At 36.5% G+C, this 17,487-nt stretch overlaps 1 protein-coding gene across 8 annotated transcripts in view; it reads left to right on the forward strand.

Moving 5' to 3' along the window:
- The window catches only part of METTL15P1 (methyltransferase like 15 pseudogene 1), a 115,960-nt gene that overhangs the window by 73,430 nt on the left and 25,043 nt on the right, over positions 1-17,487 (forward strand). For all 8 annotated transcript variants that reach the window (XM_025150640.3, XM_046941559.1, NM_001397411.1 and 5 more), the window contains one exon: positions 15,154-15,345. In XM_025150640.3, the coding sequence (XP_025006408.1) occupies positions 15,154-15,345 (192 nt within the window). The remainder of the gene's footprint in view (positions 1-15,153; positions 15,346-17,487) is intronic.

Below are 17,487 nucleotides of genomic sequence, written 5' to 3' on the forward strand. Positions count from 1 at the left end.
TCAGTATTTACAGCCCACACATTCTGTTAAAAAAATAAAAAGAAAATTCTCTTAATCAAAATACAGGCTTCATGAGGCTTTTTCTAGTAAATACCTATCTACATAGCCTTTTTATTTTTTTGGCTCTTACATTTTTGTTCTTCAGTAATTTTTCAAGGAAGTGCTAAAGATGCACCTTTTCTCATCTTTTTTTGAGGTGTTTTGTAAAGTGAGCCCAGTACCACCTGGAAACATGAGTCTGTATCATGGTGGAATTTTTGTTCAGCTGATTTCCCAGATCTGTGTTTGAAACATGTGTAAGACTTGTCTGCATTACATCAGGAGTGGAGGCTCTTTCAAGCTGACATCTGTACTTTATTCATTTTGCATTCTTTACTGGTAAATACTCTTATCCCTAGAACTGAATGCCCCTTAATACTTAGAATGTTTCAAATACTCATCTTCATATTTGGATTCTTTGGATAGGAATCCAAATAATGTGCTCCAAGACCAGTACAGTAAGTGAAAAAATGGTACAGTAAGTGCAGGTGTTCAGATGATGGTCTAAAAGGATCGTTTCTCTCCTGTCTAAAACACTGGTGCATAACTGCTAAACACATACAGACCTGATAAAGGATCTATGAGAGAAATTTGGTTCAGGTCCCTGAGATCAGCAAAAACCTTTCAATTTCATTCAGAAGAGCATCGATTGCAAAAATTCGTTAGTTAAAGTAGCAGAAGGAGGATGCATACTTGTTGAAGTATGTACTAGTTGTGCAGAATATTGTTCTACTGTTCACTTAAATTTAGAGAAGATCTCAGTATTCATCTGAGTGATCCACAAAGAGATGGTATCAGGTAAACAAGCAATAAAGATAAACTGCAAAGAGAATCTGTTAAGAAGTCTCCAAAGAGTTTTTGACTTAATACATTGTTGGTCTCGATTTGCTTTCCTAGATCCTGTATAAAAAGAATGATGTAAAATAATTGTAACAAAATGTGCTTATGTTTTACCTCCCCATTTAGTAGAACTCTCTGACCAGACAGCATCTTCTGTAATGTTGTGATAATAATCTATATCTCAACTAACTCATTGCTTTTAAGGAGAAAAGCAGTAGATGTCGGAAGTGCTTTATGTGGGGAAGTCAATCCATGCACATGAATACCGAGCATTTGGTCTTGTAGAGGAAGTTCATTGGGCAACAGTTTTTGTGGCCTTTTTTAAGATAGAATAGCTCCAGGATTGCCTCAGGACTACTCTTTTAAATCAAATCCAAGTATATGCTTCATAACAAATCTAATATCCATACTGTAAATATAACACAAAAGTCATTGATGTTGCACAACATGTGGTAGGGATGGAATTTACTATGCCTAGTTCATAACTGTTTTGCAGAGTAAAATCAGAGCTATGGTTGTCCTAATGTTAAGGCATTCTACTTGATGATTCTATTGAATTTTGTTTTATTTGATATTTAATTATTGGAAATACTTTGTCTTTTAAGTTTCTTTTGTGGAAGTTTTTCAAATTAAGTTATACTCAGTTTCATGTTATGAAACCTCAGGGAAGAGTATACTCTAGGCAATGCATTAAATTAGTAAGGCATTTCTTTGGCATTTCCCAAGGGAGATTTGAAACTTTACTAAAGCACACTGTAGTAACACCAGTGGAGCCACATTGTGTCTTTTGGAGAATGTAATGGATTCTCAATGGTTTTCCCATGAGAAAGATTAATTCACTTATCTTTTTAAAAAAGATATTTTTTCTCTTAAAGTGCAGATAATTATATTTATATTCATGTCAATAATTCATCATGTGATCAGGAATATGAATATATTTGTGTAATAAAAAAATATATCTTTTTTCTAATGGGAATTATTCTACTTGACAACAAATTTTCAGCTAAAAGAGTATCATAGCAAATGGATAGCAATTAAACTCCACTTAGCAGCGCTCCCAAAGATAAGCTATATAAGTGAAAAATCAGTTATTTTGAGAATACACAAAAATACAACTTGTAAAACCTTGTACAGTTTCAGTCTTAATATTTTCATGTCCTCAGGTAATGATGAGTAATTATTTCATATCCTGTCAAGAATCCAACATCAAAAATTGAGTCTTGTATTAATACACAGATATAAAAAAGGAACCTACCTGAAATATACATGTAAATGATTCAGGACGAATTTTATTAGCTGCATATGTGACAAAGTAGACCGAACAGTTACTTTTCTAGAGGATGTGTCAAACCACACTTATATTATAATTGGAATAATGATACTAAGGATTGCTTTGTATTAATTTTATCTTTAAATTTCTGAAAAAAAAGTATTCATGAAACAGCATCAGTGATCTAGAGTGTTCTTGAAGACTTAAATAATTTTAATTCCTTTACCAGCTTTATCTTCAGTGTTTCCTAAAGCATTTCACCTGCCTGAAGTGCTGCCATATAGCTGGAGCTAAGTTTCTGGGACATGAGTTTAAAAGGCAGGAAATTCTTACTAGATATAAGGGGGAAAAGACTGCCATGAGGGTGGTAGTACTGGAGCAAGGTGCCCAGCGAGGTTTTGGGATCTTTACCTTTGGAGGTGTTCAAGGCTCAGCTGAATGTGTCCCTGAGCAATCCCATTTGATCAAACCTGCTTTGAGCGTGGAACTGGACTAGATCACCTCTGGAGGTCTCTTACAACAAATTGTACTGAGATTCTATGATTCTAGAAAACACTTCTCTGTAGCAGTCTGAACATTTGTTGTATGAAAAGGATTCTTACATAGTTTCAGTTTTGTAAAGCTTCAGTTTAAACAAAGTGGACTGTACTTGTTTTCTGAAGACTGCCAAGGTCCTATTACCTTGCATTTTCTAGCAGTCAGAGGGCATTTCATTTCATATAGAAATTACCTATACTTATTTTATCTGTACCGTCTTAGCCTCTAATAAAACTAGAAATACAAAAAGAAAATTCACCAAACCAGGGAATCAGCAACTACATAAAGCACATGAGAATGTACTCATAAATGTGGGGAAAGTACAGTGCATAGAATACCAAACCATCAAACTCTTGAATCGTTGTTTATAGATCAACCAGTCCTCCTGTATTCTGATTGGAAAGAAATACAGAAATAACCGCTGGACTAAAGTGATTTTGTTTTGGTGCTTTTTTGTTTGTTTTGTTTTAGGTGGTTTTTTTTGGTGGGGTTTTCTTGATTATTGCAGAATTTTTCTTCTATGTCACAATAAGTTAATGCCTTTAAACTATCTTATTGCTCTTAGTGAAGAAATAGATACAGACCTTTTCCTTCAGTAATGGTCAAAAGTGGGTTACTCAGGATCCAAATCATCCTTTTGTAGCAAGAAAAGGCTTTGGGAGTTGCTTTGTCTAATGAACTTTAAAAAGCTGTAAATCATTTTATCTGAAAGTAGTGTCTTTAGGGATTTGATATTGGAAAGTAGAAGTTTCCAGTCAATGTCAGTGTTATGTTTGGTTCAAAAGTCTGGTCATCACTTTGAGAAGAATAACTGGAAAAGGATGAACTTTACAATGGAGAATTACAATAACTGTTGAAATGTAAATGTACGGTAAGAGACTTCTAGATCATTGAATCCAATCACTTCCTATTACAAACCATTGCATAATTTAATCTCCTTCACTGTGCTCTATCTCAGAAAGTAATTAGGAGTTCTATATGCAGTACTTCAGCTATTCTAGAGTCTAATTTTTCATGATAGGATTTTTTTTTTGGAAATTTCTGGTTATAGTAGTTACTTAATTTCATTTTAGTTAAATAAAATTAACTAATAGTTGATTAATATCTTTTACTTCTTTTCTCTCCCTGGCACTTAAAATACTCAGTAGACAATATTAACATCTATTCTTGGCTTTCTTTGTTGTATGCAAAACAAGATTAAGGGGTTTTTTTAGTTTCATCTCATAATAATAGTTCTTATTCCAGTAATCTCTGTGCCAATTCTACTTTGAGTTGTTCCCTTTTAAGTAAAGCTCCCACAATAGCATTCAGTACTCCAGATGAAGTCTTACAGCTAATGATTTTCTATTTCTAATGAAGATAATTTTAACTTGTACATCTTTGTTTTCTTTTTTATGGTTACACTCACATGACTGTGTACTGCTCATTTTATGGTCAAATACAACTTCACATTCCTTTTCCTCATGGTCATGAATCATAGAATCATAGAATCGCTAAGGTTAGAAAAGACCCACAGGATCATCCAGTCCAACCATTCGCCCTTCACCAATGGTTCTCGCTAAACCATGTCTCTCAACACAGCATCCAAACACTCTTTGAACACCACCAGGCTTAGTGACTCCACCACCTCTCTGGGCAGCCCATTCCAGTGCCTGACCACCCTTTCAGAGAAGTAGTATTTCCTAACGTCCAGCCTGAACCTCCCCTGGCACAGCTTGAAGCCATTCCCTCTAGTCCTATCACTAGTCACATGAGAAAAGAGGCCAACCCCCACCTCACTACAACCTCCCTTCAGGTAGTTATAGAGAGCAATAAAGTCTCCCTTGAGCCTCCTCTCCTCCAGACTGAACAATCCCAGCTCCTTCAGCCACTCTTCATAAGGTCTGTGCTCCAGACCCTTCACCAGCTTTGTTGCCCTCCTCTGGACACGCTCCAGGGCCTCGATGTCTTTCTCACAGTGAGGGGCCCAAAACTGGACACAGTACTCATGGTGCGGCCTCACCAGTGCTGAGTACAGGGGGATAATTACTTCCCTGTTCCTGCTGGCCACACTATTTCTGATACAAGCCATGATGCCATTGGCCTTCTTGGCCACCTGGGCACACTGCTGGCACATGTTCAGTCTAGCGTCAATCAACACCCCCAGGTCCATTTCCTCTACACAGTCTTCCAGCCACTCTGCCCCAAGCCTGTAGCGTTGCCTGGGGTTATTGTGGCCAAAGTGCAGGACCCGGCATTTGGTCTTGTTGAATCTCATCCCATTGGCTTCAGCCCAGCTATCCAGCCTATCCAGATCCCTCTGTAAGGCCTCACTACCCTCAGGCAGATCACCACTTCCAGCCAGCTTGGTGTCATCTGCAAACTTAATGAGGGTGCACTCAATACCCTCATCCAGGTCATCAATAAAGATATTAAACAGGACAGGCCCCAGCACCGACCCCTAGGGAACACCACTTGTGACCGGTCACCAGCCATGAGCAGCTGACAAGCTTCCAGCTCATACAAGCTCTCTTTTCTGTCACTTTATGACATCTTTTTGCATGCTATGCTGTTCAACTCATTCCATTTTTCTCTGTTCATTTCTTTATGAACTTAGGCATCCTTTACTGGGGTAGTTACAAACAATTTAACTAAGTTAATGTATCCTTTTCTAGATTCATAGGAACTTATCTTAAAATACTTATTTGGTTATGCATTTTTAAGGATCATGTTTCATGATGGTCTGAATCTACTTGTGCAACAGCTTCTGATAGCCTTGCAATCACATTATTATGTTTCCACATTGGTTACTACATATGGTATCTTTTTAACTTAAGGTATAAATGTTGGCTGCTGGAAAAAATCAGACTTTGTTGATTGTATAGCTGTTTAGTTACATTTTTACACTTTAGCTGTGGATACTTTTTGATTCATGAGTAGTGCACTTTTTAAAAATTAAGTACTGTGAGTTTTTTTTACAAAATATTTCATACATGTCAGGAGAGAATTAGAATTTAACACAGAATTGCCTTTAAGATTCCATGTGGATGCTAAATAAATGTTGTCTTTACAACACAAGATTTAAAGTTACTAAACAAGGTAGTTTTATTAGTAAGATTGTGTTCTTCAAATGAATTTTTTAAAGTGTGAAAAGGTTGAGGTTGCTGGGAGTAATTTAAGAACGCAAACATGCTTTTATATGAGGTGGCTTAGTAGGAATTACATGTAGGAAGGAAAAAGTTACTTGTTTCATTTGTAATAAATTCTTGATGCCAAATTTACTCATTCTTAGTGTTCTAGGGTTTAAACTGCTATGTCAAACAAAGAAATAGTTTGTCAAAGGAAATAAAAATTTTGTAGGGCTGTATCAGCCCACACCAATACTGTCAGCTGCTGAATAATTAAGAAAAAATCTTCTGTAGCTCAGATTGCTTTTCCATTCATTATGTCATAGTATTACCACTGAGTCTCAAGATCTAGACTCATATTTTGTTAACAAGGCAAAGGCTATGCAAATATATTCCAAGTATTAGTAGCAGCAGGTCTGTCAAAGCAACAATTATGTACAATCTTTAGCAAGCTCTCTCTGTGACTAGAGCACTTCAGAATGCAAGAATTTATGATATGGAAAAGCATTGTGTAAATTTGCTTTGCTAGCTAAATGAAATCTAACAGTAGTTACATTTGTGATTTGGTTTTGTAGGGAGGATGAGGAGATGCTATATGTCTGTATTTTATAACGGTCTCACAAAAATGTAAATCGAGTTGTAATAGGAGTCATTTTAAAGCAATTGACTGCATGGGCATTAGGGAGAAGCAGTCTTTTTGACAGTTCATTGCATGTTGCTTTTTAAATCATCAATATACATTCTGCTTACCAAGTTTGTTTTATGTACAAACAACTGTCAGAAAACAAAACCTTTTGTTCATCTAATAAATGAATACTCGTGGAAGTTGGATAGACATATTCTTATTTTACAAACAAACTATGCCACAAATATGCATAGCTCTTACATTTCTAACATCTACTGATGTATATACAGAATTTCTTACAGGATTTTGGCATTAAATAAAAATTTTCTTCATTCTAATGCCAGCTGCAAATTTTGTTTGTGTTCACTGAAGCAGTATTGTGTCTTTAATGAAAGTATGAATTTTTGTATGGGTTATTGGGGGGATGGACAGGAGAGTTTTATAAAAATATCTTTTAAAAATGCCAGTATAGAATGAATGAGGAAATAATGCTTAAGATTTTAATGCTTTGCTACCTTTTTTTAACAGTCAAAAGCATTCTAAAACATAGAAATGAATGCTGTTCCTTAGAAAGTGATTGTGTAAACTGCCAGTAGAAGACAAACAAAACTTTTTGAAATAATTATTAAAGTAGTAGTAGATATTGATAGATATAAAAATAAGTCAGATTTGTTGATTTACATAAAATGTACATATTGAATCTGATAGACTTGTGTGGTCTTGTTGGCTATGGAAATTATGGTGCTAAGTCTTTCCTTATTTCAGAATTATGCCATATCCTGGCCACTTGTGCTTGAACAAAAATAGAACCACTGTGATTGTGCTTGTGAAAAGAAAGTATTCTGAACTGGCATAGCCAGGTATGCTTTTATCAGTAGAGGCAATACATCCAAACAAAACCATACTGCTGTGGTTTGTCCAGTTTTTGTTTGTTTGTTTGTTTTGTTTTTTCTTGAATAATTCTTCTAATTCATCGAATCTCTTTGATTTCTCTGGTCATGGAAACTGAGCATTTTTGAAACTTTTGGACACCTGATTCACTGTTTTTCCCAGCCAGTGATTTCAGACTTTATGTTCATGTTCTGCCTTTTTCTTAATTTGTGCTGGAGTGTGTTCCAGGGAGGTTACATGAGGTGAGTAGGAGAGGGAACGAAAACCAGTATAAAGAGTGCCAGCCATTGTAGAATAAATGAAGGTAATGATAGAGCCTTTATTTGAGAAATAGGCACACGAGGGAAAGATATCAAAAGGAATTGACTCACCCCTCCCGGTAACAGCGCGCAGAGAGAGACGAGCTGAGGAATGTGTCCCTCCCCCGTTCGTACCGTTGCGCCGCCGCACTCACACACTCACATAGCCCACCCATTGGTTCAGGCTGTGACCCTGGAATTCCACTACAGCCATATAAAGGAGACTCCTTATCTTTAAAGTTAAACTCTAAATAAAGCTGAGAGTCACCATATTTGGTAGATCCAAAATGATAATACAGGTATTCAGCTGCTCTTACACTTTCCACCAAATGTTGCAGAACTGGATTGCCCATTTCCTCATGGTAACCTCATATACACTACGAAGTAAAATCCCTAGATATTGCAATGTGAAGTCAGAAAAAGATTTATGATTCTTCTGTTGGGACAGTGTTTCATTCTTTGAACTGACAGGTCCCACAAGTGAAAGGCATATCATTCCAATGGCTTGGCTTCCTTGGCACATCTGAAAGATGACAGCATATTACATATTTTACGTATATTATGTAATAAAGGTGTTATGCAAAACAAAATGTTACTCATTATATAACAAAGGTTTTGATTCTGGCTAGCTGCAAATTTCATGAAATAGTAGAATTTGCTCCTGTTACTCAGCAAAGCTTTGTGATAATTAAGAAATGTAAAAGGTACATTTTCTCAAATATTGGTGAGGCTTATAATTTTGATGTTTACCCTCAGAATCATTTGCCTTATTGTATTACTGTTGAGTTTTCCGAGAAATATATTCTCTCCTTAATCTGTAAATTAGCCAAAGAGGAACTTTCAGGAAAGATGGGGAACTTCTGGAGAGAGTCCATTCTGGAGAGAGTCCAGGCTACAAAGCTGATCAGGGACCTGAAGCATCTCTGTTTTCAGGAAAGGCTGAGAGACCTGGGGCTGTTCAGCCTGGAGAAGAGATGACTGAGGGGGGATCTGATCAATGCTTGTAAATATCTAATGGGCTGGAGTCAAGTGGATGGGGCCAGGCAGTTCTCAGCAACAGGACAAGGGGCAATGAGCAGAAAGTGGAACTCAGAAAGTTCTATCTGAACATGAGAAAGAACTTCCTGACTTTGAGGGTGACAGAGCACTGGGACAGGCTGCCCAGAGGGCTGTGGAGTCTCCACTGGAGGTATTAAAAATCGCCCTAGATGCTTTCCTGTGTAACCTACTGTAGGGAACCTACTTTAGTGGGTGGTTGGACTCAATGATCTCTTCTAATCCCTACAATTCTGTGGTGAGTAACTTAGAAAAGATATAAAATATCTCAAGATTTCTGATATATTCAGTGGAAATCAGTGTTGATATATGTGCTTTTGATTAACTATTTTCCTTTAATTAAAACTGTGTTTATAGCTTCAATATCAAGCAGTATTTTTCACTGAAGATTTGTTACTGGACACAATAAAGGAATGGATACTTTATATAAAGGTAAAAATGAGTCTTAAAATAATGAGCAGTTAGCTTTCAGGCATCCTGAAATTTCTTATGGCTATGTCTGTGACAATGTTATACCCAATTTTTGGTACTTGGATGAGATGTGAGGAATCAAGGAAGCCACCTTTTACGGAATCTGTTGGATGGATAAGGGGAGGAAATTTTGTTGCAAGCTACAGGAGGATGATCAAAGCAGGAAATAACTAGTTTCATAATGGATTGAGTAGGAGGCTGTGTTACAGAGATGGAAGGACAATTGACAAGAGGAGAGAAGAGCAAGTGTAATCATCCTTGGAGTACTGTTTTTGGCAATGTAAGAAGTTGAGTGTTCTACAGGTTATTGGGAAGTGATGTTTTCTTGTTTGCTTTGTTTGTGATGTCTTCAAGTTATGCAGAAAGATGTATTTAACTTCTAGAGTATAGGCATACCTTTTAATTTTCCCAAACCATAAGTGGAAACACTTGGTACTTAAATGTTCACCAACTCTCGAATACTTAAAACTGGTATTTCTATGATCTTAACATGCAGGATAAAAATGTGATTTTAGTCCTTAAATTTGAAAACAAAAATATTTGAAAAACTTTTTCCTGGAAACTACTTTTCATGTATATTTCTTCTCGTTTTCAGGTCTTTGTTAATCAGTGTCTGTGATTTGGCTATTTGGTTTTGTAATTTTGTAGTACAAAACCCAACCTGGACTGATCTGTTTGTTCTCAGACAGATGTATGGGCTTTTTCCACAGTATACAAACACGTATACAGAGAGGAGGGTTGCACTGAGGCTGAGTAATGTTCATAACAATTTCTACGTAGGATGTTGAAAGTTCCAGGGATTTACAAATGGTATGTTTCGTCTTGTAGATGTTTCTGGCTCAGAGCAGCAGTGAGTGGAAGTAGCAGCTGTCTGACAGCTGTTGGGTGACCTAGGTGAAGTGAGTCAGTGCTATCAAACCAGGCCTGTACCAATATCCTAATTACAGCTGGTACTGATTGGCACCCCTTCTGGACATCTCAGTGGAGTTACTGAATCAAAATAATGCACCAGACTGGTCCCCTCATTTGATGGCTTTGGCAAGAGTTAGCTGAAAAACTTTTTTTTTCATCTCTCTCAAAGGAACCATTTACTCTGGTTGAGTCGAAGGTAGCTTTCATTACTGACAAGGAATCATCACTTCCTGGCATTGTATCTATTCATACATAGAATTTATAAGAGTAGCAATGGTGAAAGGATCAAGAGCAACTATTGTTCTATGCATGTAAAAATACTGAAGTGCCATGAAAGCATAATCATAGTTTTCTGTGAAATTCCTTGTAATTGATGTCACAGCAACCTCTGTGACAACTCAGAGAAACTAGGTAAAGATTTTCTCTGTTAATTTTGTAGAAGTTATATTCATGCTTTACTATTTTTTTTTCCGTGTTCATCCCTCTCAGCTGAGGGAAATAAAAGGGAAATATAATGTTAACTGAAAGCAGAAGAGCCTGAAATGCATTAGACTTTGAGCTCTTCTCTCTTTCTCATTTGACTCTTTCATATAATTGAGAAATATGGATCCAAGTGCTATCTGTCAGAAATACTATACTCTGTGTCATAGTATAATATAATTACTGTGTTATGACCTTAGTTGAAGGGTCTTGACCTGAGGTCACATCTTATTTTTGAACTATTGCAGTACAAGAAGTCTGAAAGCCCTTGAGATTGTTTTACAATAAAATCTATTAGGCCCCAAGAACTTCTGTAGCAGGTGAAATAACTTTATTATTTTTGAAATTCACTTACATTGTTTGTGTGTACCCAGTGTTGCTTTACATTCTTGGGGAATACTTTTTTCCTTGGAGAATGTCAAAATTAATGAAGAGAAAGTATGTATGTTGAATATTTTGAGAAGTTAGAAGTTGCTTGATAGCAACAGTTGGAAATTTACTATAACTTACCATACTCCTACAAAAACAAAAACAAAAAAAAAGCAATCCAAATGGAAGCTAAAAATGTGATGTGCTTTGTCTGTTTTTACATCTTCACACCATTGCCTTGTTGTCTTTTTTTTCTAAATGCAATTAAGTTGGTGTTTAACCTTTCACATCTTATTTCTCTATTTGTAGGTTTGGGCTACAAGCTATTCATAGTGTTTTTAGGGTTTTGAAATAGTCTGAGTATGTAGAGTGGTGTTCATGTATCATGTTTAACATTTTTATCTTAAGCAAGAGACACGTGGTTTTAAAACATCAGACCACAGAAAAAGAAAGCATAAAGAATTTCCCTATTCATGAGCAGAGCCAATGACCTGTAACTGTAGGACATACTCCTTTTTAGAGTACACAGTTTTTATTGTTTGTTTGAGGCTGTTTTACAGCAGTGTAAACAAAAATCTGAAGGCAGAAGGAATTGAAACATTTTCTCAAGAAGATCTTGTTCATAGCATACCACTAGTATTTGGACAGAGGCATGAAGAAGAGTAGACAAGGGAAGAGTTTATTATGTTTTAATAAATGGTTCTGAGTGCTTGGTGAAACATTTTTCCTTGAGTAAATGTCATACTCATCATCTAACGCATACGTGTCCAACCTGCTAGTTCTATGTTTTTATTACCCTCTTTTTTTATGTTTTAATAATAATAAAAAAAAGATGTTTTGTTACTTACATGCATTAACTATATTACATATTTTATGTGCAACCCAAGAGAACTACTCTTAACTCATTGTGACCCAGGCAAGCCTAAAGACTGGGACACTGTCTTGCTTCAATTTATAGGAGGGAGAGGAGGTTCTTTGATATATGTATACCTGATGTGAGATTTAAGAAACAACGGTTCAAATGTTGGTTCGACCAGTTTATTACAAATCCTAGTCATTCAGGGAGAAGGGGAAGGAGAGAAGGGTGATAGAAAAGATAGGAAATAGAAGCAAAGAGTCTTTATAGAAGCAAGAGGGAGATAGTCACCACCATGGTCCAGCATGGTTCATAGTTCAGTCATTGATCTTCAGTAGTGGTGGGTTGTCGGGCATTGTTGTTCTGTTGACAATGATGGTGTCCACAGCAATGATGGCGATGATTGCAATGGCAGTACAAACTTATTTATAAGTCCAAAGTGGTCAAGTCAGCTCTCTTTGGAGTGGCAGCTTCTGGCTCTGGGATCTTAGCAGAAACTCCTTTGTTCCCATCTTTCAGGATTTGCCAGCAGATAAGAGGGAGCAGGGATGCCCATCTGCATCCTGTTTTTCACAGGACAGGATGGTATCATTCTCCAATTTTCCCATACCAAGTCGGGGCTATTTATTCACAGGCCAGATCTTCCACCAGTAAACACTCCTGAGCACTCTCTTCCCGAGGCAAACAGCTCCAAAGAAATGCTTTCAAATGTAAATTCTCCACGCATTAATGTCGATTGCCACACAGCAGCACCCACCTCTCATCTAAGTCAGAATCTTATCACAAGAAATGCCTCAGAAAGCAAGCTTTGAGCCAAAAAACAAAGAAGGATTCATACAGAAACGCATGGCCTAATAGATGAGTACTTGTCAACATTACCATCATTCCATCACTGTTATAATTCTGTAAAATAAAAAAGGTTGACCTCTGTATTTGTTGTGATAAGGTAATGAATGATCACTCATAGCTATGTATTTGGTTTGATTAATTAAAATATTTTGAGATAACCAAGGTGCTTGAAGTTGTTTCTTCTGATTCACAAATTAACAATTCAAAGAACTGAAGGTTTTAATCTGGTTATTATAATCTCATAAAATGCACCTGCGTTTATTAAAGATTTATATTCACCAAGACACCTGACTCCACCATTGCTATAAAATTAATCATGTAACACACAGATTATATACAAAGGCTATATTTTCTCACAGCTGAAAGGTTGATATCCAAATGTCCATCTAATTCTTTTTCAGTCTTTATTTGCGAACTCCAGAACATTTTCTATCTGAAACATCTCTCTCCAAACAGTAAATTTCAACTTACATCAAATATGCATGTTCATTTACCTTTTCCGAATCACAAAGATTTAACATAAATGATTTCTTTAAAGGAACATGATAAAATATGATGCAAATATACTTCAGAATATTTTTTCAGAATGATTGTTAGCAATACAGTGCTGTTTCACAGCTGCCAACATGGGCTTACTGTTGAAGGATCTGGACAGTGGTAACTCATATTTTTTACATATTTCATTTGTTTTCATCCCCCACATATGGAATTGTAAAGTTGATACATATACACAAGTTCTAAAGTTAGAAACACTGCTGGGTTGGACAAAGTGGTGCAGAGTTTCAGGAAAGCTTCTTTCATATTGAAGGGAAATGTAATCTCACAGCTATAACTATTTAGTTTAAATTAAGCTAAATGTGTTAAGTAGATCATTGTACTTTTCAGGGATTCAGTTCTTATTAGGCAGTATAGTTGTATTTAATTACATGCTGGACAGTACTCAATTCAGAAGTATGTATGTGTGAACATGATATCCCCCATGAAATCTGTTCATTCAAGGTATTTCGCAGTTTTTGAGCTATGTTAAGTAGATTCATTCTGCTCTAATGAGGATACCATTATATACCTAGATGTTCTTCCATATGGTTATGTGTTCATAGTATCTTCCTTTTAATGGAGCATTTACTCTTTTTTTTTTTCCCTTGGAGCATTTGCTCACTCTAATTGGATGGAGACAAAAAATAGTTCTGATTCCGTCCTGTTCATGAGCTCTTTTAAAATTGTGGTCTCTGGAGTCAGCTAAATAGAAATAATGCCAGTTGTGTTTACGTTAAACTGACCTGAAACATGGATTAGACATAAGCTGATGTTTTGAAAAAGTTAGGTTTCAGTTGTTCTGGGGAGAGGTTGTGGGTTTTTTTAGTTTTTTTTTTTTTTTTCCAAAATGTCTATAATGTTGACTTCTCAGAAAGCATCATATAAGCATCTTCCTTTTGTAGTAAGGGATTGTGCTCTCCATCCACTCACCACTGCCCATGTAACTTTAACAGTGATGTGAGTTAACCTGACTGTCTTGTAGCAATTTGAGCATGAGACTGAGGAGCACTTATCCAGCCAATATCAGACTCTGATGTGGAGGCAGTGGTTTCTTTTTAGGTGCTGCAATATACTGTTTTCTCTTTGTTTCTTTGATTGTTTGCAGGTACTGATTAAAAGATTAAAAATTTGCAGGTACAGCAACACATTGGTTAAACTTTTAAATTTTTTTTTGAAATTCTAACAATAAGTAAATAAGTGATTTGCTTCTAGGTCACCTTTTTATATAGACTAGAATCTAGCACACATGTTTAGATGCCAATAGAGAGCTAGGCACCTCAGAGATGTTCTTTTCCCTTACCATGCCACTTTTGTTCTCCAGTAGAGGAATCTTAAGCAAGAACCACCTTAAAGCAAGAAAAAACAATACAAAGCGCAAAAAAGCATATAAAACTCTATTCTCCACACTGTTTAGGTATCTAAATCAAAGCAACTCTGTTACCTTTTATTTGCTTGTGATCCAGTGCATCTAATTTTGCCCAATCATTTTTGAATTGACAACTACCATAAAAACAAGTATTTGTCCCATGGCAAGAATTAAGGACTTTTTTCCTGACAGAAGACTATTAACCACAAGACATCGTATTCCACATTGTCTGCTTTTTTCTAGGTCCAAGAACCATTCATTTTTTTTCTGTGTTTTATCATCCCATAACTAGGAGTCATGCCCAGAATAAGGAATACTGTGGTGATCAGAGAATTCCCCTTGGATGTGAATGATGACTCTGAGTTCTTTTTGTACTGAAAAAATAAAATTTTATCAGGTTTCTGATTTGTTGTGAGCATTTTGGGTACTTTGAGATTAAGAAGGAAGGAAGTACAGACAAGCTTAATAACCACTGATGAGTGAGTAGTATCAGTTTTGCGTTCTGGCACATGAAAATACCTAAATTGTTACTTTGGGAATAACACTATTATTTCAGAGACAAGTGAGCATTACCAACTAATTCCTTCTATACTAGGTGAAAACACTGCACTGTTAAAAATGAGGGTTTTTATTTGTGATTTTCTTACAGGAAACAGATTCAAGCTCTTCTCGGACAGTTTAGCCAGTCAGAGGCTTTGTTAATCTCATCAGGAGTTGAGCCTGGAACTCTAGATGGAGTTCTCTTGGATGCTGGATGTTCTTCTATGCAATTTGATACACCTGAAAGAGGTTTTTCACTGCAGAAGGATGGACCTTTGGACATGAGGATGGATAGTGACAGGTATTTGTTAATAAAATATCCTTGGAACTCAACCATATGCTCAGTAACACTGTGTATCTCATTTCCTTTTAAAGTGAAGAATTCATGTCATAAAACCATACCTAATTTTGCTCAAATATACTGTCTATCTTTTGCTACAAAACTTTTTTTAATTTTCAATAATTAGAATCCTGGCTATATTCCTTTCTTTTTTAAAACAATGGGAATGTTCCAGTGATACATAATTAATCTTGTAACATTTTTCTTAACTATACCATTCAAATCTTACTTTTTTGGTGTGTGTGGTATACAGTTGCAGGGACAAGTTTTACTGCAAGGCTTAAAGATTCTGATAACATTATGGAAAGCAAAAGAAGATGCCAAGTATGGTTATGTTGACAGGACACTGAGTTAGCCAGAGCTTTGAGATGTATTTCCAAGATCTTTTTCTGTAGTGCATTCCACAGGGAAGATTGGAGGCTTTTGTAGAATCACAGAACTGTAGTGGTTTGAAGGGACTTTTGGAGATTGTTGAGTCCAACCAAACACTAAAGCAGGTTCCCTACAGTAGGTTACACAGGAAAGCATCTAGGGGGATTCTTAATATCTCCAGAGGAGACCCCACAGCCCCTCTGGGCAACCTTTTCCAGTGCTCTGTCATTCTCAAAGTCAAAAGTTCTTTCTCATGTTCAGATGGAACTTTGTGTGTTCCAGTTCTGCCCATTGCCCCTTGTCCTGTCATAGGTCACCACCAAATAGAACCTCGACCTTCCTCTTGTCTCCCACTCTTTAAATCTTTGTAATCACTGGAAAGATCCCCTCTCAGTCTTCTCCAGGTTGAACAGTTCCAGGTCTTCCAGCCTTTCCTCCTAGACGCCAGGTCCCTAATCATCTTTGTAGCCCTCCGGTAGTTCCCTGTCTTTCCTGAAATGGGGAGCCCTGGACTGGACACAGGACTCCAAGTATGACCTCACCAGGGCAGAGTAGAGAGGGAAGATAACCTTCTTGCTGGCCATGCTACTTTATTTTTTAAAAAGAAAACCAGATTTTATTAAAATATTAAATTAAAATATTAGTTAGAATTTCTGTTTCCTTTCATTGGGAAGTGAGTAGGAAAGACAATTTGTTTTTCCTTCCTTTCTTTAAAAGGAGTAGCTACTCTGCTTTTCCCTGCTTGGTCATTGTGTGATATCTGGTCTTGGTTTCAGCCAACGTGTTGACTGGCTGCATTGCAGCAAGGTCTGTATAGGCTGTATCGTCCCCAGGAAGCCTTTTGTGTGGTTTCTTTAAAAAAAAAAACAAAAAAACCCACAACATGAGGGCTGTTTTCTCTGTTATTTCTGCCATTCCTCAGACTGCTTGATATGCAGGCTCACAATTCATTACCATGTACCCTTTCCTTTTTTTGCCACGCTTACTTTTCATGGAGTGGTCACTTGACCAAATTATGATCCTCCCTCCTTTCTACAATGGCGGCCTGACCCATTTACTTCTCTGGAAAAGAAACCTTAAAATAAGTCTAAAAAAATACATCCTATCGGTGATATCCAACAGTTAAAATCCAATTGCAAAGTTGCTTTTAACATACTAGCGTAATGATATGCTATTTCACTTTCCTTAGCAGTCTTGCTGGTTTTATTTTGTATTGTGCAGGAGGCACATCAAGCTTATTTAATTGTTAAATTAACAATTACTAAATGAATCACCTATATTTAAAGTAATCAGTATTGGTGCTATGTTCATTCAGGAGCATGAAATTACACTTACACAGCGGTTTTCATCTTCAAATGACCTAATATATATTCCAGTAGCGTTATGCTTTTTATGTGAAAATGACAGAGATCTGTGTTGCATAGATGGTGGCAGTAATTGCATAATATATTACTACTAGGAGTATGAAAATTTATTTGCCTCATGTTTTGATGAACATGTCTTAAGAAATGTAATTTGGTCTTTCGTTGTTCACATAGAGCCTATGGGAAACCTCTGTTTCTAAGCAATTTTTCTATCACATTAACATTAAGACTTAAGACAGCAAATTTCTTGATGCTCCCTTTTTGTATTTTTGTGTAAAAATCTCACATGATCCTACTGGGATTCAGCCCTCTGATTTCAAGAGTCTGAACTTCAGACTTGTATTTGCATCATCAGTATACATATGTG

The sequence above is a fragment of the Gallus gallus genome, chromosome 5 (genome assembly GCF_016699485.2).
Source record: "Gallus gallus isolate bGalGal1 chromosome 5, bGalGal1.mat.broiler.GRCg7b, whole genome shotgun sequence".
NCBI lineage: Eukaryota > Metazoa > Chordata > Aves > Galliformes > Phasianidae > Gallus > Gallus gallus.